The sequence below is a fragment of the Nanorana parkeri genome, unplaced genomic scaffold (genome assembly GCF_000935625.1).
Source record: "Nanorana parkeri isolate BGI_ZX_2015 unplaced genomic scaffold, ASM93562v1 scaffold117, whole genome shotgun sequence".
NCBI lineage: Eukaryota > Metazoa > Chordata > Amphibia > Anura > Dicroglossidae > Nanorana > Nanorana parkeri.
In genome coordinates, this window is record NW_017306385.1 from 758,147 (window position 1) to 785,538 (window position 27,392).

The following is a 27,392-nucleotide window of genomic DNA, read 5'->3' on the forward strand; positions in this document are numbered from 1 at the left end:
CTCTCTCTCTCTCTCTCTCTCTCTCTCTCTCTCTCTCTCTCTCTCTCCCCCCCCTACTCTCTCTCCCCTTTAGCATCAGGAGCCCCCTCCTTTCACATCAGAGTTCCCTTTTTACATCAGGAGCCCCCATTGTTCCCTCCTTCACTTCACTTTGGAGGGAGTACAGAGCCCGGATTTGGGCTTTGAAGTGTTAATAATTTTTTTTAAATTGATCTTTATTTTATAAGTGATCTTGGCACCTCCTCTGTAACATTTTCTGATTTGCCTTTTGTGCAGGTGACTGCGGAGACCACGTGGTGGTGAAGAACACCAGGCACATCGCCTTCTCTGGGAATAAATGGGAGCAGAAGGTTTACTCCTCTCACACGGGGTATGTGTCAGCTGTTTATTCAGCATGCCTGTCCAGGACCCCAGTCCGTGATGTAGTAACGTTTCAGCAGTGGAATTAATTTGAACCTGTCACGCAGCGCCAAATATTTGGTTGACTGTCCAAAGTTCAGCCTCAGCAATCTTTAGAAACTAGTGACAGACGTCCGCTCTTCATGATTGTTTTGTGATTGGCTGTTTCCATCAATTACTGATCACAAAACAGTAAGGAGACGTTGATAACTTTTCCAGAGGGCAAGGGACAGAGAACAAGGGACAACTTTTTCAAGACACTACTTGGCTGGGAGAAGCGCTTTATTAGTGTGTTTTTGGAGTAGCGAACAATTCATGAGAACATTTTTTAGTTGCAGAAATATTCGGCGTATGTCATTTATGCAAATGTTATATGTTTCTGCCTAGAAATGGAATGCTTGCCGGAGACAAATAGAGAACATTCTTTTTTTTTTTTCTTTCCAGTTATCCTGGAGGTTTTAAACAAGTCACTGCAGCTGCACTCCATCGAAAGGACCCGACCGCTGTAAGTATAACGTGAAGTTGCGCAGATCACAAGCAACGATGCACAAACAGTACTGGAGGGTGGCATTTTCTAATCATTTAGTTAATTGAGTTGAACCTTCCACTAGATATCTGATGTACATTAAGGAATACAGGCCAGTTCTAGTGCATGTCACAAAATATTTTAGTATGCATGCTAAATTAGTCTAACTCAAGGGTGGTCAACTCTGGCCCTCCAGCTGTGCTTTAACCACAAATCCCATCATACATCTGGCTCTGGGAGTCATGCCTGTGGCTGTCAGTGTTGCAATGCCTCATGGGACTTGTAGTTCCACAACAGCTGAAGTTGCCCACCCCTGGTCTACCCTATAATACCCATAATCTGTTTTAGTACCTCAGTTGGAGACATTGCACAAACACAAGCATATTAAAGTGAATATTGGATGAAATTCCCAATCCAATAAACATTAAAGGATAACTACTTATAAAACAGGCCTCTGTAAACATTACTTTATTTACATGCAATTTACAAGCTCACTCCTGTGATGGACTACAATCTCAATACAAATTAGAAAACTAAACGTGAGATTGTAGTCCATCACGGGAGTAATCTTGGAGCGGTGACTACTTTATAACACACACAGGGACCATGGGAAACAAACGTAGCCCCCCTCCAGAAGGAAGGACAGTGTCAGCAGCCATTCAGAGATGTTTTGGGGATCTACAGCTGTGTGATACACAAATAAGATACATTTTTGTTAATAGTTAAAAGAGAACTATGGGGTAAGTGTTTCTCTCCCGTTCATTGAAGGACACAGGGCAACAGATCGTAGATCCTGAATGGTAGGGTATATCGCCACCTGCAGGAATAGGACGCTAGGCACATAACAAAAGATAAGACATCCTAGGGGCGGCCCCTGCTGGTGGCCCAACCCCCCACTTGCTGACAAGTCTCCAGTTTTTTGCCTAGCGTCAGGAGTAAGGAGCTAAAACAATTTCTCTTTAGAATTTTTTTCCTTTCTTCCGTTTGACTCGATTTTTCTTCTAGCAAGTGTTTCCCCAGGACGACATACTGGATGACTGTAGATCCTTGTAGTCTCCCCTGGGTGACCGGCGAGCGCATGCAGACTCTGCTACGGTGAGTCGGCTGCGACAGGTGGTCCTCCCTGACGCCTATGGGATTCGTCCCGGGGGGGCTTATGACCAGGGGCCCTGGCCCACCGGTCACGGCTCTTCCCGCAGGCTGGCGCGGCCGCTGTCGGGGGCGTTCTCCTACCGGTACCCTGCTTGTCCTGGGTCCTGGCGATGGTGTCCGCTCTTCCCTCATGTGGGTATGTATGTGGGGTCTCTGGTGGATGTTGTGAGGACCTGGACCCGATGCAGGAAGGACACAGTGTGCAGCTCTCCTCCACTTTGCGGAATCGGACGGCTGGGCTGGGACAAGGACGCTGGGGGTCGTGAGTAGCGGGGTCCCTGTCTTTTCTCTCCCTTGCCTGGTGGTCTCCAGTCGGTGGGGTTGTTTTGTGCGAGTGTGCAATGGATCGCAGGGACGACTCCCCTGCATTGCCTTGTGAGGGAAATGTCCCACTTTCGTGGATTTGGCGGACCAATTGGTGCAAGGCCTCCGTTATGTCTGCAATTCGGCCTTGGATGCTGCGTCCTTGGTGTCCAGGGTGTCAGTGTCGGTGGTGACTCTTCGCCTTTTACTTTGGCTTAAGGGCTGGTCAGCTGATCAGGCTTCCAAGAAGGCTCTACAGGAATTGCCCTTTACTGGGGACCGTTTGTTTGGTTCCACCTTGGACTAGATCATTAGAAATCTGACGAGGGGTATGAGTACCTTCCGTCCTCAGGCGCCCAAGCCCCAAGAAGGAACCGCGCTGGAAGCCTGGGCCTACTTTCCCCACAAGCGGCTTTTTCTGCCCCCTCCGCTTTCCGACAAGGGCGGGAAGTTTCACAGATCCTCCGCTTCCCAAGCCCCAAAGCGTCCGTGGCAGCCTCAGTCGGCCAAGCCCGCCGGCAAGCCCCAGTCCGCATGAAGGTCGTGCCCCAGCTCTGGTTCCCAGGGTGGGGGGGGGCGTCTTTGGCTCTGTGTGGATTTTTGGTTGGCCCACGCCTCGGACTCTTGGGCTACAAGATCGAGTTTCTGTCCCGTCCGGGAAACCGGTTCTTCCCGTCCAACACGCGACTCTCTCCTTCCTTGGTGGATCTCGGTGGTGATTGTGCCGGTTCCGTCCTCGGAAAGGTTCAAAGGTTTTTATTCAAACCTGTTTACCGTGCCCAAGAAAGAGGGGGTGCGGCCCATCCTGGACCTCAAACGCTTGAACACCTTCGTGCGGGTCTGTCGGTTCCGGATGGAGTCGATCCGGTCCGTGGTGGCCTGGCTTCGTCAGGGGGATCTGCTGGTCTCCATCGATATCAAGGGGTCCTACCTTCATGTGCCCGTTTGCGGGTCTCATCAGCGGTATCTTCGTTTCCCGGTGGGGGAGGACCATTTTCAGCTTGTGGCGCTGCCTTTCGGGCTGGCGTCGGCCCCGCGAGTGTTCACCAAGGTGCTTGCCCCTGGCGCTGTTGCGTTGTCGGCGGGTTTCAATCGTGGGTTACCTGGACGATCTGCTTCTGCGGGCGGAGTCGCATTCTTCTATGGTGACGGCTCTGGAGGTCACGGTGCGGTCCTTGGAGGAGTTCGGTTGGCTTCTGAACCTATGGAAATCTTGCCTGGTGCCTTCTTCACGCCTGGAGTATCTGGGCCTGGTTCTGGACACTGTCGTGGCCCGGGTCTTTCTTCCTCGGGACAAGCTCCTGAAACTCAGGTCCGGCTACTAAGGACTCGCCGGTGGTCGCCCATCCGTTTTTGCATGCAAGTCCTGGGTCTCATGAAGGTGGTGTCCTTTGCACAACACCATACCAAGACCCTGCAGAGGAACATCCTGGTACTGTGGGACAAGTCCTTGGACAGGAAGATTCGGGAGGCGAGGGCCTCCCTGCGGTGGTGGCTTCAATCTCCGGCCTTGGTGCAGAGGAAGTCTTTCCTTCCTGTGCACTGGACGGTGGTCACCACGGACGCAAGCCTTTGGGGCTGGGGCAGAGTCCTGGGCTCCTTGACCGTGCAGGGTCGTTAGTCGCCGGAGGAGTCCCGTCTGTCGATAAATGTGTTGGAACTTCGGGCGATTCGCCTTTCTTTCCTTCATTGGTCGACCCGCCTCCAGGATCTGGTGGTTCGGGCCCAGTTGGACAACGCCACCGCGATGGCGTACATCAATCACCAGGGCGGCACAAAAAGTGTGGCCGCAGGACGAGAGGTGTTCGGGATTCTCTCCTGGGCGGAAAATCGGGTTCTGGCTCTCTCGGCGGTCTACATCCCGGGGGTGGAAAATTGGCAGGCCGATTACCTCAGTCGACAGTCGGTGGATCCGGGAGAGTGGTCTCTGCACCCAGCGGTTTTTCAGCAGCTCTGTCATCGCTGGGGGACGCCGGAGGTGGATCTTCTAGCGTCTCGGTTCAACCGGAAGGTGGACAGGTTTGTGGCCCGGGCTCTGGATCCCTGGGCGGAGGCGGTGGATACCTTGGAGGCTCCTTGGGGTCATTACGGTCTAATTTATGCCTTTCCCCCTCTGTATCTGTTGCCTCGGCTTCTGCGTCGGATCGCGACCGAGGGCGTCACCGCCCTCGTGGCCTTGGACTGGTCTTGGAGGGCGTGGTACGCGGACGTGGTTCTGCTGGTGGTGGACGCCCCGTTGCGGCTGCCTCTGCGCCCCAATCTTCTGTGCCAGGGACCTGTGTTCCATCCTTCTTTACAGTCGCTGGCTTTGACGGCGTGGCTGTTGAGAGCCAGGTCCTGAAGGACCAGGGGTTGTCCGATGCGGTCATTTCCATGAAGCTTAGGGCGCGCAAAGCGGTCTCTCGTAAGATTTACCATCGCACGTGGAGGGCCGCGCTTGTTTTCTGTCGGCAGACTTCTTGCAGCGCAGGGTGGCTCAAGGGCTGGCCTTGAGTACTGTGAAGGGCCAAATATCTGCTTTGGCTGTGCTTTTCCAGCGGCCTTTGGCATCTAACGCTCTGGTTTGCACTTTTGTCCAGGGGGTGACGCGCATTGCTCCCCCTGTACGTTCGCCTTTGGCTCCATGGGATCTGAATCTGGTGCTTTCGGTGTTGCAGGAATCTCCATTTGAGTCTCTTCGGGAGATTCCGCTTATGTCCTTGTCGCAAAAGGTGGCCTTTTTGGTGGCCATCTCTCGGTGGATTCGCAATGCGGTTATTCAGGCGTATGCCGTTAAGGGGGCGTGAGCCTCCTTTCCCTGTCACTGCCCAATCTACTAGGGCTGTTGGGGCTTCCTTGGCCTTTTCGCCATGGGGCATCGGTTTCTCAGGTTTGTAAGGCCGCAACTTGGTCTTCTGTTCACACCTTTGTTTTACAAGGTGGACGTGTTTAGCATCGGCGGATGCTGGTTTGGGGTGTAAAGTGTTGCAGGCGGTGATTTGAGGGGTCTTTTGGGTGTTTTGTTTGTTGTTGCCCATCCCTCAGTGTGTTACTGCTTGGTGACGTCCCTACCATTCAGGATCTACGATCTGTTGCCCTGTGTCCTTCAATGAATGGGGAAAAAATAGGATTTTTGTACTCACCGTAAAATCCTTTTCTCTCCGCTCATTGAAGGACACAGGTCCCGCCCCCTCTTTTATAGGGTGTGCACTCCTAACTGCTTGTTACTTACTGGAGACTTGTCAGCAAGTGGAGGGTTGGGCCACCAGCAGGGGCCGCACCTAGGCTGTCTTGTCTTTTGTTATGTGCCTAGCGTCCTACTCCTGCAGGTGGCGATATACCCTACCATTCAGGATCTACGATCTGTTGCCCTGTGTCCTTCAATGAAAAGGATTTTACGGTGAGTACAAAAATCCTATTTTTTTCCCCATAGTTCTCTTAAGGGTCGCGAGAGGCCATATACTAACCTCCTCCCGTGACCCAAGGCGCAGTATATCGCGAGCTACAGCTTGCGGTATACTGAGACCGGCGCAGCCGGGACGGATCCCGACAATGCTGCCAAGATCCACCCAGCTGTGTGAGTGACAGCTGGATCTGCCTATCTAGAGGCAGAGAAAGCTGTACCCGCCCCCTCCCCTGTCCGTTCCTCCACTCAGCGCTGGAGGATCGAAGAGGGGAATCCCTGCCAGTCTGACAGTCACCACTCTCTGCAGGGAGATGTTCGAGAAGTGAGCAAGCGACGGTATGCGTTCTCTCACTCCTCGATCTATTGAGCCGATGTGTGACAGTTTCATTGTCACACGTCGGCTCGAACTATGAGGGTGAGTGATTTTCACTCACCTCATAGTTCTCCTTTTAAGGTACTAAGGAATGTATTTTTAAGATTTAACTCCTGAGTTTGCTAGCACTTTTCCCTTGGCATATCCAGGGAGAGTAGGATAGATGATGGGACCCCCCACTCCTGGGCCACAGTTTGAGAATGATCATTTTCAAGGAATAAGTGTCTAAGACAGATCCGATGAATAAATCAATAAAGACCCGCCTTCTACAACAGCGTGTTGGAGGATACAGTGACTAAAAAGAGATCATAAATCCTTTACTGGTGGCAATTTAAAGTTTTAACATTTATTTCATATCTTAATGTCTAAAGGCCATTTTTTTCCGTCAAAAAAATTTTGAGTATGCCGCTACCCTCCCGAGCGATGATCGAGATAGGACATGTGTAATTTGTGCAGAGCCTCATTGATCAAAGTCTAGAGGCGCACTCTGTCCACCTGTCAGTCATGTTGCACATTTAGAGGTTTTTTTCCACGCAGCCTCGTTCCTCGGGCTACATCCACCAGTTCAATAAATCATTTAGGGATGGTAATAATTTTTTTCTTCTGCAGCCAGAGGGAGAAGATGTTTAGATCGTAATAGTTAAGAGTTCACCTGCTGCAGCTCACTGAAATGCCTCCATTGGGTTCTGCACACACTGTACTAGCAGACCAATAGCGGCTTCTGGCTGGAAAAAGTGCAAGTCACGGCACATTGTTACCCCGGGAGACCAGACATGTTGCCCTCTGATTCCGCTAGAGCTGAGATTATTTATTTTTTCAAAATCATTTTCAAAGTTTTTGATTTAAAGGATATCTATGGTCAAAAACTAAAAATAAATCTGTATTTCTATATTGATTTTCCATAAGTTCTGTGTGTAAACATACTTATTGAAGATGCTCATAAGATGGGCTTCCTCAATGCACTGACACAATTTCACACCGTTCATGTGCGTGGTGTGGTGTGCATGAAAGCTCAGTTTAATTAACATGGTTTGTACAAGAACTCAATAAAGTAGAAAACAATAAGGAAATGCTGCTTGACAACGCATCGCAAAAACACTGGCACAGCGCACACTTGACGCACGCCTATTATGTGCACCAAAACACATGCCTGATGCCTAAGACCTGGCCAGGGAGATGTGTAAGGGCTCGGCATCTCCCTGCACAGCTCTTGGCAACCTGAAATGCTCTTGCTGGTGTCCCGTCACTGACTTCACTGGTTGCCAGGAGCTGGGTGGGACACCAGCCCGAGTGTCTCGGGTTTCTGGGCAGATCGATGTGTATGACCCTCAGATATCTCCCTGCCGGCTCTTAGCAGCCTGGGACCCTTTGCCGGAAAAGAGGGGGGCAGGCACACTGAAAACATTGTGCAGTAGAGCGGCCATGCCTTTGTCTGCTGCCCCCCACGTGACCCAAAGAGATGCCGCCTGATGCGGTAGCCTCAGGCTGCCTCATTATAAGACCAGTCCCACCTGTTATTGTGAATGGGTGCTTATAGGTATGCTCCCACCAGTGAAAGAAGAACCAGCACACCCATGAGCTCATCCTTCTGTCACTCTGCTCTCTCCTCCTAGTACTGGTCCTCCCTTACCTACCCTGAGCTGTACTGTACAGGAACTGGAAGAGGCTGATACCGGATCATATGCAACTACCTAAACTTCTTGTATTTAAAACAAATAGATTTATATATTGCTGAATACAGATTTGCATTAATTTGCATCATTTATATCTGCACGGCATTCATCTTTATTTAAAAATGATCAGGCTGCATGAGAACATGTATGTAGCCTCACTGGAACCTATGTGCTAGTAATGATCATATGATTATTTTACATTTTTGTCTGTTTTAGAATGTAAACACCAGATGGCAGCAGAATGTAACGTTTTAAAGGTTCGGCTGTCTTGGGTTGTGCTTGATGTGTTGACATCTGTTAATTATTCTTCTTCCCTTTGGCCCTAAACTACATGAGTGATTGTAATCTCATACTGCACAGTTTAACTCTCTGTAGACCTTTAGGGCTTGTTCACACCGCCGTGATTGGTGTTTTTCAGCAATTGAACAATGCATGTTACCACTAGGACGCATAGAAAACAATTTTGGGTATGATGTGCAGTGCACTGCAAAAAAATGCAGACGTGAAGCCCAACATTTTTTGGGGAGATCAACCCCTTTCTCAAGGTAAACCTGAATGTTCACTCTGCCCTAGTCTGTATTAAATGGTCACCAGAGCCTGCTTGGCTGGAACCCTGTTGCGTCATGTCATATGATGCACCAGTGGTTCTGACCACATAAACAGAATTGGAAGAGGAGAGCAAAGGGGTGCTGTGCTTGTGCCACTGAAGGTCTCTTTGCCCCCGGAAGGCTAGACTATGATCTGTGATTATAGATGATAAGGTAGATGATCTTAAATTTGCTGAAGGACTAACCATGTTGATATACTGATCCCTGCTGGTCCCCTTAGGCCTCATGCACGTGGACGTCTGGGGAACCTGCAGACTCTTGCAGCAGTAATCGCAGGTAGGTCCATGCAGCAGCCATTTTGCCCATTCAAGTGAAAGGGTAATTCGACTTTATCAGGCGAATTTGGGAAACTGGAATTACCCCCTTCAATCTAGGTCCTCTCCAACCCCCCGCCCCCCACTCTATACCTTTTGCCGAACACTCCTTGCCCCCTGCCGGTACCGATGTACTACCCGTACTCCATACATGGTCAGCGCCATCAACTGATCAATGAGAAGCACTTCTTAGCAAGGTGGGTAATTCCATTTTCCCAAATTCGCCACAGAAAGTGAATTTACCCTTTAATGACAGCAGCCGCATCTGTCCGCATGTCATTGTACATGGAACGATTACATACGGATGGGGAAAGATGCTTGTCCCTGGAAGCAATCTGTCTGCCTCCAGGGACAAGCATCTCTCCCGATCTGCAGGTAATCGTACCAGTCGCGGAAATATGCGGCCGCTGTCACCCTGTAACTTGAATGGCCACTACAGCCGCTTCTGTACTGACCCACCTGGGGTTCCTGCCGCAAGAATCCCCAGACACCCATGTGCATGTAGCATTATGGTAAAATATGAAGATATCACTATCCCAAGGAGAGTTTTGCTAATAGATCCTTTTAGATTGTAAGCCCTCAGGGGCAGGGCCCTCCTTGCCATCTTGTCTTGATGTGTATTGTAACTGTAATGTCTTCCTTATATTCTAAAGCGAAGCGCAAACTGTTGGCGCTATATAAATACTATGTAATAATAAGAATAGTGACGGCACTGTGAGCACTATAAATGCATGATCAGACACAATCTGATGACTTTCCTGTCTTTTTCCTCTCCCTCCCTGCGGCCCCTCTAAGTTGGGGAGTTTTCAGCCCTGGGTACGCAGCAATCGCTATATACATTTTTTGCGAGCTCAAAAATTCACTTTTCCTGATGAAGCTTATTATGAAACTCATTGAATACTGGCCACTCTTATCAGACTGCTGATGTCTGTGAACTCCTCATTGACCCAGGAGGGTATATTTGAAATCATGTACCTGTAAAGTAATATTTTTCCATGTCCAGCAAATGTTGATGGCGCTATACTATATTTTTTCTATAATAATTTCATAATTATTGTTTTTGATACCATAATACAACACAGTATGAATTTTTAGACGTGTTTTAAGACTGCTGGCACTTTGAAAATCCCAAACTTTTAATATTTTTGCAATCATGTTTTCTGAAGGAAAATTAACTGTAAGGCCCCATTCACTCCAGGGCGTATCGTGAACACATGGCAAATGTGCGCACTGGGACTCACATTCACAATACGTGCACAAACGCGGAATGTGCATGCGTTGACATTACTAGGTAATGGCATCCCAAATGGAGTTGAGCAAACACTGTTTTCCATGCACGTTCACACGTATGTAATCAATGGGGGCGTGCACCAAACACGGGAAACAAAGGCTCACAAACATGCGAGAATGCTCGTCATCGCAACATCGACATCCACCCGCCCCCTCCTCCGTTCGTTCCTCCACTCAGCGCTGGAGGATTAGAGAGGGGAAGGGGGGAGTCCCTGCGGAGAGCGGTGACTGACAGTCGGTGTTCACTGCAGGGAGACGATCAGGAAGTGAGCGGATCGGCAGCATGTTTCTGCTCACTTCCCGATCGATAGAGCCGACCTGTGACAGCTTCTTTGTTACACCTCGGCTCTAACTAATGAGGATGAGTGGAGATCACTCACCTCATAGTTCTCCTTTAATCAGCAGTTGAAATTGCTTAAAAACTTTTTGGCTTTAATATCCCACTATAGCAGTGTGTAGTATTTTTATTATTTAAAATACTGTGTTCAAGTCTAAAAAGTAGAAATGTGAATATATTTATTTGCATTCATAATGTAAAGCTCTGTGCAAACTGTTGGCTCTATATAAATCTTGTATAATAATTAATATTATTATTTGCATTGTTTTAGTCAGTTGAATAGGAAATGTTGCAGATGAATTTTCACTTTACCATGCTTTTCTTACCTGCTTTGCTTTAAAGATCTTAATTACCTAATGCCCAGAGTGCACACACAGCTAAATAAGTCAGAGGAGTGACTTGTCCCCCTTCTCTCCCTGCTCTCTCACTTCTCTGTTTGGCTCCTGATGTGCTATCTCTCTGTCGAAAAAATAGTGGGGGGAATTTATCAAAACTGGAGCAGACGAAATCTGGAGCAGCTGTGCATGGCAACCAATCAGCTTCTATCTTCAGTTTGTCGAGTTAAGATTTTAAAATGAAAGAGAGAAGCTGATTGGTTGCCATGCACAGCTGCTCCAGATTTCGTCTGCTCCAGTTCTGATAAATTCCCTTCAGAATGCTTTTCAAAAACTGTGTCATGGATGTTTCCCATATGAAAACAGAATAGAAATTGTTTTTTATATATTATATAATGCTTCAATTCCTGGCTGTAGTTTCACTTAAAACTAGTTTTTATATGTACATGTAATGATTTTACTAAAAAATTAGTAAATATTGTATATACTTTTTTTTAAATCGAGTTCAGCTTTAAATGTGAAGATGCCATGAAAGTACCTGGCTTAGAACACACTTTGATTGAAATGTACTATTTTCTGAATGCCATATACAAGTTCCTGGGAAGACACACAGCCAGGGCAGTCACCAGCCTGCAGCAAAAAAAGTGGCGGAGGAGTGTCCTTGCCACAACTTATTGGGCCAGTAGAGGGGTGTGACAGTTTTGCGGGTGCTTGGGTGAACATAGTTCACCCCAAGCTTCGCCCGAGTGCAAACTATCATGGCAAGTAAAGTCCCAGAACTAGTATGAAAGCTGTCGGAAAATACAATCCTTTTCCTACACTTTACTAAATCCGCTTGCAAAAAACAAAACGCCAGCATACATAGATGTGCAAGTATATGGGCAAGCTTGCATGGTCATTTTAAAGAAGTAATTGGAAAACCTAAAACAGGAGGTCAGGGCCCATCATGGTCTGTAGGATTAGTATAGTAAGTGTTGAGAGATTGCTGTTACACTTCTGGCTGCTACATTCAGTTCTGTCAAGCCATAGATATCATAGGGGATTTCCTTGAGGCCCGGGGAGATTTAAGAAAAAAAATCAGCAGCTGGAAGTGTTCGAGGACCAGCTTTTGGCAGCTAGAAATCCTGCAGATCTCGAGTTCAGAATTAAATGTAATTATCACTATAACAATGGCCTAGATTTACCCAAAACATCCTTCCATTATGGAGTGCAGGAAAATGTGGGCATTTTGCTGTGTAGCTGGTCAGTAATTATAACGTAGACTTTTTTTAAGGACAAGTCTTAAAAAAATGGCAGAGTACACTTTTCATAGGCTAACGATTATTTTCATAATCAATTAGTTGCCCGATTTTTAATTTTTTCAACTAATCGATAGTTTGCATTAAAATATCTCTGTCTCTCTCTCTCTCTCTCTCTCTCTCGCTCTCGCTCTCGCTCTCGCTCTCTCGCTCGCTCTCTCGCTCTCTCTCTCTGCTCTCCCTCCCCCCTCTCTCTCCCTCCCCCCTCTCTCTCCCTCTCTCTCTCTCTCCCCTCTCACTCTCTCTCCTCCCACTCCTCCCTAACTAACCGATAATGAGACTATTGCCAACTATTCTTATAATCGATTTATTATCGATTAGTTGTTGCAGCCCTAGGCGTAATGGAGAGCTCCCAGCAAGCAGCTGTGCAATTCGGCAGTAGAGCATAAGGGTTACCACCCTTTTAAAGCCTTCAATATTCCAGGCCACTTGCCATTTTTTTATTGTACCCCAACCTATCTACAAGTATGTATGACACCAAGGTTAGGCTCTTTCTTTATCTACCACCACCCCCATTTCAAGGTAGATATCAGGCTTACAATGATCATGTTTAACATGATCATTGTAAGCCTGATATCTACCTTTAAAATGGCGCATCAGTTCAATATAAAGACAGATGTCCATACGTACATTGGCAGAATTGAGAAATTCTGAGGGTTCAGTCCAAAATAGCCAAGTATAATACAAATACAAACTTCTACTCTGTGTTGGCTTTAGCTAACCCCTAGTGCTCTGGAAACGCCCTGTCCTATATTACTTTAACTTTACTTGTTTAAACAAAGATTGTTTGAATGTAAAAGGTTTAAAAACGTGTACGTTTTATAAAATAATTAAGCTACTCGACGCCATTACACAGTAGTTTCCCCTTTAAATAATCTTTTTCTGTCTTTCAGATTGTGAAATTGGCAACTTATGGAATGCTGCCGAAAAACCTTCTCAGGAGGACCATGATAATGAGATTGCACTTATTCGCTGAAGAGGTAAGCGCTGCAGGCATATAGAATGTCAGGTCTGTGTATTTTGTGTAAACTGTTATTGTTATATTGCCTTGATACACTTCACAACTGACCGCTTCTGTTTTATAGCCAATAACGTTAAACAGTGTAAGGCCCAGACATTTGCATTCTGAAAAGCGCCTCAACCCCTCTTTCAAATCACAAATACCAAAAATAGAACATGGGGTTTAATGTGGTGCATACCCATTAGGCATGAGTATGCGCCTCATTAAACCCCATGTTCTATTTTTGGTATTTATAGCCAATAACCATATGCTGAACCTTTCCAATTCAAAGTGCCTCACGGGACTCTAGATGGCTTGTCCAGCTCATGGTGTTGCAGATGTCATTGGACATGAATATTGATTGCACATTCCGGCTGTGAGCTAGCAGCTGACACTAGGGAGTGCAAATCTGAACTTGAAATTTTAGGAGACTTGGGGAGGAGAGGGACCGAGGTTCAGGTGAGTGTATCTTTTTTTTTTTTTTTTTACCCTAGACCAAAACAAGCACTTAATTCTTGCAGTGCGGGGTAGCCCCAGTGAAGGGGTTAATTTTTTACATTCCCGGAGTGCTTTTAAGAGACCCTGTCACCTATTTAAATAAATTGCAGGTATAAGTATTTTAGCCCTCTTATCTTCTTGGAGTGTCCAATTACTGGCTGTGCTGGCCCTACTTTTCCACCAAGCCAACCTTCGTGGCGAAGCAAAATATTTTAGAGCAGGGGTCCCTAAATGGCAGCCCGCGGTACAGACACGGACTGAGTGACCGGTCTGTCCAGACCACAGTTCGAACCTCTGCTTGATGAAAATTGTACATACCAGACCTCCTTGAATCTTAATGCACTACCCCTACTTTAGCGTGTCACTTGCGTGACAGCTCTAAGTCTGCTGGGGCTGTGGACTTCACATTGAAGATGGCGGTGCCCAGCAGCAAGTCTCTTTTGGATGTCTAGACAAGGCAGACTCTTACAGGTGAATGGCATGCATACTTTACGTTAAATTCACATATAATCTGATAGTAAGATTTTTGTTGAAATGAACGGACTGGCAACCGGGTCTCTCGTTAAGCATATGAATAAGTCTTTTGATTTCATGGTTTGGTCTTCCTTATAAATATAGACTCCTGGCTGGATACATTTAAGTATTTTGACTTTAGAAGGAATTTCCTTTTTTAATAACTGGATGAAATGCTCTAATTAGGTGGCTATGGAAACTGGACAATTTACTCCCACTTCACCTTGTGTAATGCTGACTGTATGCAGCTCAGAAACTATTCCACTGCCCAGTCATAAAAACTGAGACATGTTTGCTTTTCCTGATTGTATTTAATTGCAGTTCAATGCTCTTTTCCTTTTAGAACAGCTTTTAATGTTATACTTCTGACTAATATAAATTAATTGGCTGTAGGCGCAAATTCACAAAGCTAACACATCGGTGTGAGGATCTTAATTTTAAAAAAGAACTGATTACTATTTATAGTTTTTTTTTTGCAATTAAATCTTGAAACATGGCTAAAATAGAGACCCTTCTCCTAGAGATACTTGGTATGTATGCTACGTTCAGGTTCCGAGTCACTTGACCTGAAACCAGAATTAGGTTGACTGTCATGATCTGGGATCAGACTTGGAGTCCAGTAGCAAATTTGTGGTATAACAGGGACTGGGTTCAGTACACAAGCAGACAGTGGTAATATAAGAGCAGGCATAAGCATAGTCGGTGATCAAGCCCAAGTCTGTAGCCAAAGGTATCAGGTTTGTGGAAGTTGAAGGCGATAAGCATAGTAGGTGAATCAGTAGCCAAGGGTCGGTACATGATTAGCAGTATGAGGATGCCATATCGCAGTAAGAGCAGGAAGCATGATATTGGCAGGAGCACAATAATCTGGCAAACAGGAAGTGCAGAGGAGGGGCTTAAATAGGAAGTTCAATGGAGGAGCAAAGGGTTCAGAGTTCAGCAGAAAACTAGGTTAACTGAGAAATCAGAAATGGAGCTAGCCAATGTTTCATGTAGCTCAGCACCACTGCCAGATACAGCAGAGGCCCTGGGTTCAGATCCAGATCCTGACATTGACATTAGGTCACATGACCTCTACATTGCACAGTGCTGTCGGTCTAAAATAGGCAAACGTGCAGGAGTAGAGAGCACAAGAAGGACTGAATAAGTGTATTGCTACTCCTTATTTGGCCAGTTAGCCGACAGGTGGTGTGTCCTGGACCAAACAAGGATGCTACTGTAATGGAGGTCAGAGTTGAATATTAAGTATGGGGTAGCCATGGCACTGGTTTTCCTGAGAATTATGGATTTCCTAAAGAAAAAACAAAAAAAGAATGACTTTTTCAAATTATTGCTCGCAAATTGAAACACCACAAAGCACAAGGAGAGGGAGTGGTCATTTCTCTGCATTATTTAGCTGTGTGTGGATTTTGAATTGGAGCCTTTTTTTGCTGGCTCAAAATAGTAGATCTGAAATAATCATTTAAATGCAATATTACATATTAATAAACAAAACTACATAGTGAAAACCATTTTAAAAAAAACTATGCTCTTTAAAACTACTTCTTCACACAGAAGGTCTCCTTCTACTGTATTTGCATGGCAGGAAGACTTTTCCTCTTATAATGATTGCTGTGCAGAGACCAAATTTCCGATTTGGGTGAGATTGAAGAGAATATCCTGACACGCAGAGTCTTGTTTTACTGTGATGTGAAACGGCTGAAAGTTGTGTTTGGTCACAGCTAATCCCATGCTAGCAAGGCTGCCTTTATCTGCCTTCAACTACTCATTATCCATTTAAACTCTGTGGAATTGTGCCTCTCGGTGTTTAAAAATATGAAGTAACATCTCCTTAGAAAGGACTAGTTTGCTACATTTTCTCATCAAGCTTGTGTTGGTTTTTGGCAGCTGGACAGTTAAAGTGAGATAACATTGAGACACGTGAGTCCCTCTAAATGTGTGCAAGCTGTATGAATGTAGCCGCATTAAACTGGTACAGTACATCGGGGTGTTTCCAGTGTGAAATATATAAAGGTTTTTCCCACTTTGCTGTTCATACTGCCTTACCCAGTCCTGGACCGACCTGTGGTGTCTTCTTGAATAAAATTTGTCAAATTTCTTACAGCAATATCTTAAATCATTCAGACTGGGGGTTGGGACGATATCCTTGATTGTGTGTTCTGTCGTCTTTGGAGATGTCTTTGTGCCAAGTGGCACTTCTTTCTAGTGATGGGGAAGTATAACATTGCTTGGCCAACAGAAGCTGGCTCGAGCGGACAACATACATCCTGTCAAGTACTAGTTGGCGTCCAGACAGCTCCAGAGATGAAGAACGTACAAATCAGCTGATTACCTGAATTGTGTAATTCCTCACTGATCAACGAATGGATGAAAAATGTGTAAATCGCAGCTGATTGACTCATCACTACCTTTAGCAGACTACAAGATGTTAGCAGGAGCCAGTAGAAGAATGACAGATCAAGTTTGGTTGTTGTAGTTGACACGTCGACTGGATTCTACTCTAGTGCCATGTTTTGTATAGAGTGTAAAGGTTGTCCTGCTAAAGGAAGGACCTCTGTTACCAAGCACCGTCTTTGTGGCAAGTGGCACTTCTTTCTAGTGATGGGGAAGTATAACCTTGTTTGGCCAACAGAAGCTGGCTCGAGCGGACAACATACACCCTGTCAAGTACCAGTTGGTGTCCAGATAGCTCCAAAGATGAAGAACTGATTACCTGAATTATCAGCTGATTACCTGAATTCCTGAATTGTGTAATTCCTCACTGGTCAACGAATGGATGAAAAATGTGTAAATCATGGTTGATTGACTCATCACTACCTTGAGCAGACTACAAGATGTTAGCAGGAGCCAGCAGAAGAATGAAAGCTCAAGTTTGGTTGTTGTAGTTGGCACATCGACTGGATTCTACCCTAGTGCCATGCTTTGTATATAGTGCCAAGGTCCAGATGTTGTCCAGCTAAAGGGAGGACTTCCTGTTACCAAGCACCGACTCAACAAATTTGTTGATAATGAACAGCAATGATATAGAAAACTGGTATTGAATTTGTAGTATATGACGGGAATGAGCTTGGAGATTACATTACAACACACACAGGGACCATGGGGAGCAAAGTAGCCCCCCTCCAGAAGGAAGGACGGTGTGAATGAAGTAATCTCATTTTAGACTTCAGGAATATGCTGCCGTATTGACACAAAAGTGATAGATCCTCATTAAAGTGACATTAAACCCTCAGATTTTTTAACATAAACCAATACTGTAATGTGTGCCTTACTGTAATCCATGGTTGTTTCCCTTCTCTTTGCTGCTCTTCCTTTTAAATACTCATGTCTTCTCATGCTCTGCAGAACTTCCCTTTTCAGCTCAGGGCCTCTTCCTGTAGTGCTGGCTCAGATTACAAACCCATACAAACCTACACACAGACACCGTGTATCCATTCCTGAGACAAGGCAGTCTGCTGCAAAACAGAAGTTCTGCCCAGCATGAGAAGAGATACAGATTTAAAAGGAAGAGCAGCAAAGAGAAGGGAAACTACCATGGATTACAGTAAGGCACACATTACAGTATTGGTTTATGTTAAAAAATCTGAGGGTTTAATGTCACTTTAATGGCTGTTTTGCAGTATGGATGCTTTTGTGACTCCCACTCCTGTGATGAGAACATATTCTGATAACAGTTTCTGAACAGCTTTTGGAAATACTGTCTGCTAAATAATATGTGTTATTTATACCCCTAAACTGCTAACCTCTAACTGAGTGCTTAAATTTTTTGGGATAAATCAAAAATCTAATTTTACTCTAGGAAAGTGGAGTGCTTGAACCCTTCTTCTGTTCAATTGTTTACAAGCACATAGGGGACGCATGTCATGTGTTGGTTTTGTGTTATTGTAGGACATCCCTGAAGAAATCTTGAGGAATATTAGTACTGAACTCAAGCAACCCAGAAAAATCCCCCGAAGACTGAATGAGTACACACAGGAGGAAATCGAGGCTTATCCTAGGCTCTGGATTCCGTATGTATATTTTGTTGGCATAACTTTCCTTCTGTTTTTGGTTTGAAGTATACAGCTGCTTCTTTTAGGCAGGACAGTGAAACAGATCACAGAAACTCCATAGATGGCAAAAGATTCTGAGCTTTCTAGATGGAAAGCCCAGCACTAACAGCCTGCTTGCTGGTAGGTTGTGACTCTGCTAGAAGGGGAGGGGGGAAGTGTCCTTCCTCTGAGGCATTATACAACAAGAAAAAGCACTTTAAAAAAAATCTTGTTCTGCTTTCTGTTCACCACCTGCTGACTGCAAGTTATGAATATGAAATCTTCCTATGCGACACTGCATTTTCACCTTAAAGCAGAGAACTGGTGTTTCCACCCACCTCTCCCACCCTCTGAAGCTCCCCTAGGTGTTTATTATTTTAAAAAAAAAACATATACATACCTTTTTCCTGCAATCTTATAGGTCCAGTGACATCACAGCAGGTTCCACTGCCATCTCCGGCAGCAGTGGGGAGCCTGGCATTCTTCTAGGACTGAAGGGTGCTCGTGTAATAAGATGTGAGGTATGTTGAATCTTGGAGTACTGTGAGCCCAGTCTGCATAATAACGCACCCCCTAGAAGGCCTGCAAAAGGACAGGCTGGGCTCACAGGAAATAGGCAAAATAACGCATGTAGTTTTGCCCAAAGAGTACTGGCGCTGGACTGAGGAATAGAATTGGGACATATATAGTCCCCCTATTAATTGGGACATATATAGAATTGGGACATATAAAGAGCAAACACTAAGGGGTATAATGGATCTTGTTATTAGGCGGGGATAGGACTTATGAGAATTCAAAATAGAAATACAGATTTATTTTAGGTTTTGACCATAGATACCCTTTGATGCCTTGCACAGATTTACTGCATGTGTTCTTTTTTTTTTTTTGCCCTGACATATGCATTAACATAATCATGAAAATAACTATACATTCTTTGAAGTAGCTGTAGAATATTGGAAAGAAAGGAGAACAATAGATGATGCTCAGAGTTGGGCACCAAATGTTTTGCTACCTGATTCTTGGAATGTATCCGCTTCATCGTAGCTTGGGCACAAAACAGAGGAAGTAATTTATTGTTCCCTAGTTCCCATGTAAAGCCTCAAGTGGACATGGCAAAGAGTGAGCCAGGAACCTGTGGTTGTTTTGTGCCGATAAAGCCATTGTTAAGGCGTCTTGTGAGATCTTTACGTACAAACTGTGTCCACTTGAAATGGAAATCATTTTCCTATTCTTTCTTTCTTTGGCTGAGCAGTTTATTGGAACTTCTAAATCTTTACAGGTAGTTCTAATGATCAGCTTTAACAAAAGAGGAGTTCTTATTTGGGTTGATTGAGGCTTGGAAGGTCTGGTGTCCTGTTGGAAGTTGAAAGGATAATGGTACTTGATAGAGTCCAGAGAAGGGCAACAAAATTAATAAGGGGACCAGAGCACCTCGGCTATGGGAAAAGACAACAAAAATTGCACTTAGTCACTCTGGAGAAGAGACCTTTGAGGGGTTAGGATTGCATTGTACAAATTGTTTAAAAGAAAACTAAAGCCAATCCTTTTTTTTTTTGTCTTTAGTCTTCTTTTGGATCATAGGAGGACATTTACTAATGTTCTCCTGTAACCCAAAGTCAGCATCTGGCAGCCTATTGCCCACTATGTGCTGAGAGTACAGAGCCACTGTGCAGCTGGGAAGGATGCCAAGAATTTTGTGAGGATCCATCCCGCTGCCTGATTGACAGCTAGCTCTGCCTCTCCAGAGCCAGCTGTGTCCACCCCCTTCCTGTCTGTCCCTCCAATAAGTGCTGGAGGAACAGAGAGAGTAGGGGGTAATCCCTGCGGGAGCCATCACTGACCGTCACTACTCTCTACTGGAAGAAGACTGTGAGCTTGAGCAATCAGAGGTTCGTGATCGCTCAGCACTCTGTCTATAGAGCCAGCATTGAACACTTGCTCTATAGATAACTCACCAGCTCTAAGTATTGAGAAGAGAACATTTTACTCTCCCAATACTTCTCCTTTAATGTTGATGGTAGAATCAGCAATTAACTATTCACTCCGAGGTGCCTAAGAAACATAAGAGGCCACCACCTGAGATTGAAGGAAAAGAGGTTTAATCTCAAACTGCGTAAGGGATTCTTTGCTGTTAGAGCAGTAAAATTGTGGAACTCTCTTCCCCAGGCAGTGACATCAGCTGAGAGTATAGACTCGTTCAAAAAACTTCTGGAAGTCTTTCTAAGGGAATATAATATATAGGGGTATGGGAATTCTTAGTGACTGTTGCATACGCAGACACCTACACACACGCCTAGGATGAACTGGATGGATCTGAGTCTTTATTCAACCTAGGTAATTATCTAGCTTACCTAATTCAAACTACGTAATTGTGTGATCGTACTTGTACTATAAATAATGCATTTGTTCTTTTTCCTAAGACATCAGAAGAAACAGAAATATCATTATTTGCCTTCATTGGACATAAGACATATTTCTAGTAGAATGGTTTGTTTCATGGCTGTGTTTACAATGCTTTGCCTGGAACTGATCCTGGTCACCACTGGAGGGCACATCTTGGAGTGGGGAGACCTGCTATGTATAGGAAGAAATGTGCAGTTCCAAGCAAGACAAGATTTAAAGGGAGACCTAAGAGACAGCAGCCCATGATATCTGAAACAGGACTTATCTGTATGACAAAATACCCGTCATATTGCCATTGTAGGGACAAGTGAAACTGCATAATTTATAGTGAAGATGAACTTCTACCTTAATGTTCTCTATGACTAGCATTTAGATCCCCCATGCCCCCTGCATGATCATATCATTCCAAGCTCACCTATGGCCAAGCTGCAGTTGTCACAAGTGAATAACCTGTATATGAAGAATCCTCTTGTGGTCGCAGAGCCTTCTAAAGTCTCATTCACTCCGGGAATTGAACACTTGGGATTAGATGTATTTAGAAAGTGTTTCTAAGCACATATATACTATATGCATCTTATGATTTCTCACTGGGTTCATTTACACATTGCAATTACTTACATTCAGCCGTGGTCAGTGAAACAGTATATGCATCTGATTATTTCTCAGTGTGTTCATTCACACGTTGAGATTACATGCATTCAGCCACAATAATTTTACCTGGGTTGGGGGGAGTCTTGTGCTTTCCCAGATCACTTTTTTCTGTGTTTAGATGTCCCTGGGATAGCTGCATTAAGACGTGTTTACATGGGCTTAGCCGTGTAAAGCCAATGCAAATGGTCCAGGGACACAGATAATTCTTGTTTGTGTAAACTCAGCTAGACTGCCCCTAAACACTGCTGAACATGATCATTCAGCCATAGCAAAGCATTAAATGTTTCTAGGTGAGTTTAGAAATAAGCTCCAATCTCACCTGACAGCGTGTGTTTTAATTTCCTGGTGCATGCGGCCTTATACTTCCCAGTATGGCCCCAAATGCAATTGAGGCCTTAGAACAGGGGTAGGCAACCTTGTTACCCCAGTAGTTGTGAAACTACATGTCACATTGGACATTGCAAGACTCTGGCAGCCACAGGCATGACTCCCAGAGGCAAAGGCATGTAGTGATTTGTAATTTCACCACAACTAGACGGCCGGAGTTTGCCTACCCGTCTTAGAATATGCTGCACAGTCACTAGTACCAGCAGTAGATCCTCTAAAAAAGCAACACTCAGCCTATCTTGGCTGTGCTAGGGGTAGAGGTAGATATCCACCCCATGGTTCCAGACAGCAGCAAAGACCAAATCGGAGAATCCAATGCTGTATTAACGCCACTCACAACAGATCATATTTGGGTAAATGAAATTTGGGTGAGGTTGTTCTGACTACACCCCGTGTAAGAAGTATAGAGTTTGCGTCCCTCCTCTCTAGTAATTTTGGACTAACTTTGTGAGTGTCTCTGGCATTCAGAACATGCATATAGGTCTAGATGGGTGAATCAGATTGTTCTCCTCTAAACCTCTATCTTTTATTGTTTGTGTTTGGTGCCCGCTCACTGCTAATGATCTCCAAGGTATTAAACCCTCCGTATAAAAATTCTCTGACATTGGAAACGCAGTCTCTCTGTGAGCTGAGCAAAGATCACATTGTGAAGTTAATCCCTTGCATTTAATGCTTTTTATGCCTCTTTCTCCCTCTTATCGCATACTAAACTCCTTTGTCCTCTCTTAACGAAGCTTTCCGGTCTGAAATGTGCTCCTGGTTTAAAGATCTCTTTACATTGTTCCCCATGTGTTCCTACCAGCCTTTCTCTTCAGCGTCGGCTGTACTAGTATTAAAAGAGAACATTACACACAAGACTTTCATGGATCAATAGAAATGGATTGCTTGATTCAATTCCAAAACTTTCAGTTTGCTCAGAAGGGGTTCAGCAATGGTCAAGGAATGCTTTGATGTGTGATGGAACTGACCGGGAGTCCTCGCTTTTATTTCAACGCTCGGTCACGCCTACTCTAGACTCAGCGGCTGAAAGCTCGCTGGCTGGTCCTTTTATAAGTGGAAGCCATTGTCTTTCTGTTGGTGACATGCAGTCAAGCTTGACATGTATTCAGATCTATCAGAGATTCACACAGTGGTTTATTACTGAATAAATTCTGTAGTGTCATACATTTTATGTAGCCTTGGCCTAGGAGTCCATATGCAATTTGTGAGGTTTAGAAGAAACCACGTATTGATTATTGAGCATTAGATGCAATTGTAGTAACAATAGCAATTCACAACTACACGTGGGAATATGTGTAGTTACGCCTTTGCAGTCAAATTTGGGGAAACCTCTACTGTATGTTTGTTATGTTTTCCTATTCACACAGCATGCCATAAAAATATTTTTTACATATTTCTTACCTTTTAGCTGTTTTTCGAGTGAAAGCCTTTGTGCAGATTCCAGGCTACTCTGAGGAGTTTGTCCTTTACTTTTGCTCTCTACGTTTAGGGCAGCTTCACACAATCTACGTTTGGGCTGTGCTGGCCGTTTTTACCATTGCAGCCAGAGAGCAAGACAAGGCAGTTTGCCTGGTCATGAATGGGCTCAGTTCACACCACCGTGTTGGCTTAAAAAAAGTATGGCATGGAGTACTTTTTTAAGCACACTGCAGTGAGAAGGGGTACAACTGCATCACACAACGTTGAGCCCAAAGAAGTGAAAGAAATGTCATGTGTGACATTTCAATAAAGTTCTAGCAAAAAAAAAAAAGAAGAAAGAAACAGTGCAATGTTGTACAATTGAGCGCATCAGCACTGTCCGGGGACACTGACACCTAGCAGCCATGTAGTTGAGCGTGGCTACTGGTGGGAACGTACCCTGAAGCTGGCCATATACTGTTATATTTTATTAATTCAACCCTCAAGGCTGAACGAAAAAAAAATATAACGGGTTCCCTTCACCGGGCTGTTGAATTCTGATGGAAGAGTGGCGACAGGGGCACCACTGAACGAATTTTGGGCAGTTCATCAAGAATCGGACAAAATTTGTACGGTTTACAGCCAGCTTTACCTTCAGGCTGAGCTTCTTCTCGTTACCAATTTGGCTCCAAAAGTGGAAATACACGTTAAGCAACCCAAGCATTTGATTTGTGCCAAAGCTGGCCCAGTAAGTATTGTGAGACTCCTGCTTTTTATGTCTCTCTGGGATATCGGTCACTAGCTTTATTCAACAGTCCATACAAATGTGTAATAGGTTGTAAAAATCTGAGTACAAAATGCTTATCTTGTGTAATAAATTACATGTTTTTATTTCCCAATTTTCTTTATATCTAAGAGCAAAATAAAATAAGACTGGAATAAGGTATATATGAAGGCATTTTTTTTATTTTGGATAAAGTAGGGAAGTGTTAGACCCTTTTTGAGGTGTTTATTGCTGTCTTTTGTACCGATTGTGAAGATTAGCGCCTCTGTCTGACCATTGTCACCATTGCAGATAATGACGTGTAATTCAACATTTTACAGTTTTCAGTGGAACAGGAGAAAGTAAATCTTCCAGTGGCAACACCCATTCCTGTGACATCTGTCTAAGGGGAGATTTCCCCTTTCATCCAGTTGTGTCCCCAGTGCAGGAAGTGAAGGGAAGTCTTCCCAACAAGACACAAGTGGGGTAAAAAAAGCTGGCAGGAAGGTTCACCATATGCTACTCTTTCCACAATCTATCCACGCTTTATATACACTCTATAGCACGAGTAAACAAACTCCAGCCCTCCAGCTGTGGTGAAACTACAAATGCCATAATGCATCTGCCTCTGGGAGGCATGCCTGTGGCTGTCAGACTCTTGCAAAGCCTAATGGGATTTGTAGTTGCAGCACAGCTGGAGGGTCAGGGTTTGCCTGCTCTATACGCTTTAAAGCCCAGTTGAACTTTCCATTTAACCCCTTCATGACTGAGGCCTTTTTTCATTTTTTGTACCCATGTTATATTCCACATTTTAGGCCTGAACAAAGGTCCTTCTTTGCAGCATACTGGCAAGGAGACAGGCAATTTTACTCAAGCTGCGTCTGCTTTTGGAAGAATATAAACTGTAAGACTTTGTACACCTTAATGATGCACCTGGGTAGCATTTGGCTTATTTCAACTGAGTGTTCAATTGGGTTTTAATGCAGCAGCTAAGTATTATCTCTGCACGTATAAAAATGAATATATAGACTACTAAGGTAGAACTGAAAGTATCTGACATATTCCTCTGTTCTTTTGACCCCGAACATCACATTCCTGGAGGACTTTTAGCCCCTCTAATAAAGCGATTTTACGTTCCAATCATCTGCTTTCAACTTTTCTTTTAAAGGATTTCTTCATATGTCCTAATTGGCTTCTGTGTCTAATCAGTTACGTGTTCTTAGGTCAGCCAAGCCTCTTACCCAGATAATGAGCCTGGATTGAAGGATGTGTAATTATGATGTATGTAAAAGCTGTGACAAGAAGGAAAGGTTTGGGATAGTGTAGATCAGAGGGGTTCCCGGTTATAGTCTTCATCTGTCATTTGTAATGCTTCAGGGTAACAGCTCTAATTATCTTATTTCCACTCTCCAATGTTTGTACAGCTCTTGATTATAGGGCAAAACCGCTACTTTCTGACTTCAAAGCCAAAAGGTAATGATGGGTCAGTAGTCTAGTCTGAGTAAAGTCTGAATATTTCCTGTTAGGCTTCTAGGTAAGGATCCCGAGTCTCAAAATGGGAAAGGTATGCCCCTCTAAAGCTGTCTTCTAATACCAGCCGTTGTCTGGAGCCCACAAACCAAAGGACGAGCCAACACCTGCCGCCCCACAAAGCGGTTCCTTCACCCTTGTGTTACCTATGATATAACTTCTGCGCATTCTTCAATTTCTAAATGATATTTAAAGGAAACTTGTAATGAGAGTAGTTGGCACTGCTGATCTGTTCTTTAAAAAGTGATAGTTGCCTAATTGTTATGTTACAAATAAATGAAGTCTACACTGGGCTCATCCAACAATCTGAGGAATTAATACAAATGTTGTAATCATTTCTAACAATGTGATACATAATGACGTGATTATACATGTATACAATTGTGTTACATTGTATCATAAGTGGCCACAAACTCTAAACGTTAAAGCTACATTCACATGGGTGGCAAGGGGAAGCCGCCGGTGTGCATCCCTAGGATTCTTGGCACCGGAGCTACTGCTGAATGCACAAGTGTGTGTGAACAACATCTGTCAGATTTGTACTTTGAACAAATCAATAGCCAATGTCACCACTTCTCTGAGCGGTTACATGTAAGTAGTGCCTCTCACTGACCCTGGACGCAGACAGTGTGCATCCATGGAAGATGTTTCTGCTGAGTGACCGCACAGAACTGGCCACAGTTGGGGCCGAGTCACACCAAATGTGTTGGGGCTGCGCTGCAACCAATGGCCAGAGCAGCCCCAATGCAAGACAAGGTGATTTGCATTGTCACAGACTAGCTTGGTTCACACCACCACATCGCGATGGGAGTTCGGTGGTGTGTGAGACCACTACTTTAAAAAAGGAGGCCTGTAAATTTTAGTTCTGCCTTAGCACCCTAGTAATTATATTTCTTAAGTCCAAATTGGTGTGATTACCACTAAGCGCTGTGACTAGAATTTAAGATACGTGCTTTCCGCTAATTATTTATTTGCATTCCTAGCCACACTAAGGTCTGTGTTTTGACAGAACTCTATAATGGAACCTTTAAAGCTGAAAAGCAGTAATTCGCCATCCTTTTTTAATTTTCTTTTTCACAGTTAAATAGCATCACCTCTCTCTGTCATTGTGACAAGTCTTCATCTTATTCGGCAGACTTGATGAGCATCTCCCATCTTGTTCTGTGAAGTTGACAAGATAAACGTTTCCTTTTGTCTTGAAGATGGTTCATAATATACTGTATGCCTGGTTTTATTTTATTTGACACCAGAGGTAGTCCACCAAGATGTTTTACACCAAGCCATTTGTAAAGTAAAACTATGGTCAGCTAAAAAAAATAGCCCTAAAGTGCACAATAATAGAAAGCAGAATTCTCAGTTTAAAATGGGATTTGTATTTTGTAACAATTTAAAAATATCTGGTGATCCTACCACCCCGCTGAACATTGTGCTATCGTCCCGGCAAAGGAAGAGTGTTGTTTCCTCTTCTCCTTAATGGCAGTCAGTGTTAGGCATGCTTATATTTTCCCCCAGGCATTGTGACTGACAGCATAGTCCTGTCCACATGGCCTGCAGGGAATTGGTATTGCCCCATAAGGACACCTTCTTCTTTACCTTCTCTTGATTTTTGGAGGAGGTCTATAGTTTGAGTGCTATAGGGGCAATGAAAATGACTTCCTTTAGCAAGGTAAGCAAAACACTGCAGGCATAAAAAAAAGGGCAGAAAAGCAAATTTTTGAAAACTGTTGATGACTTTAAATGGTAAATAGTAGTTCTGTTGGAAATAAAGCCACACTCCTGGCAGGATGATAGTTTATACACTGCACTGTGCAGTATGCCACCCCCGCACTGAAGAGAGGGAGTGATGCACCCCAAGCTGTTTCTCACTCCAGTTGCATCACTCACCCCTTTTCACTATCCTTCATTCATAAAATGTCTTGTATGCTTTTAAAGAATACAAGAAATAATGTGATTGGGGGAGGAGAGATGATGTCACATCCCTGCCTCCAGCTCTCCTTCACCAATCACAAAATGTCTTGTAGTCTTTAAAAATATACAAGACATTTTGTGAATGGAGGATAGTGAAAAGGGGCAGGTGATGCAACCAGAGAGCTGTACAGCTTTGGGACGCACCGCTCCCTCACTTCAGTGCCCGTAATCCCTGCATTCTGTGCAGGGTAAGGTAAGATTTTCCTACTTTGCAGCCACCCGCCGGCATTACACCCAGCTTTTTAATGATAATACAC

General features: G+C 44.4%; 1 protein-coding gene across 2 annotated transcripts in view; it reads left to right on the forward strand.

Moving 5' to 3' along the window:
• MRPL13 (mitochondrial ribosomal protein L13) overlaps positions 1-27,392 on the forward strand; it is a 54,061-nt gene that overhangs the window by 12,542 nt on the left and 14,127 nt on the right. Inside the window, exons 3-7 of one of the 2 annotated variants that reach the window (XM_018553345.1) lie at positions 277-370; positions 844-904; positions 12,887-12,973; positions 17,893-18,014; positions 20,675-20,684. In XM_018553345.1, the coding sequence (XP_018408847.1) occupies positions 277-370; positions 844-904; positions 12,887-12,973; positions 17,893-18,014; positions 20,675-20,684 (374 nt within the window). Of the gene's footprint in view, positions 1-276; positions 371-843; positions 905-12,886; positions 12,974-17,892; positions 18,015-20,674; positions 20,685-27,392 lie in introns of those variants that run through there. The other variant, XM_018553344.1, reaches the window with a different exon arrangement.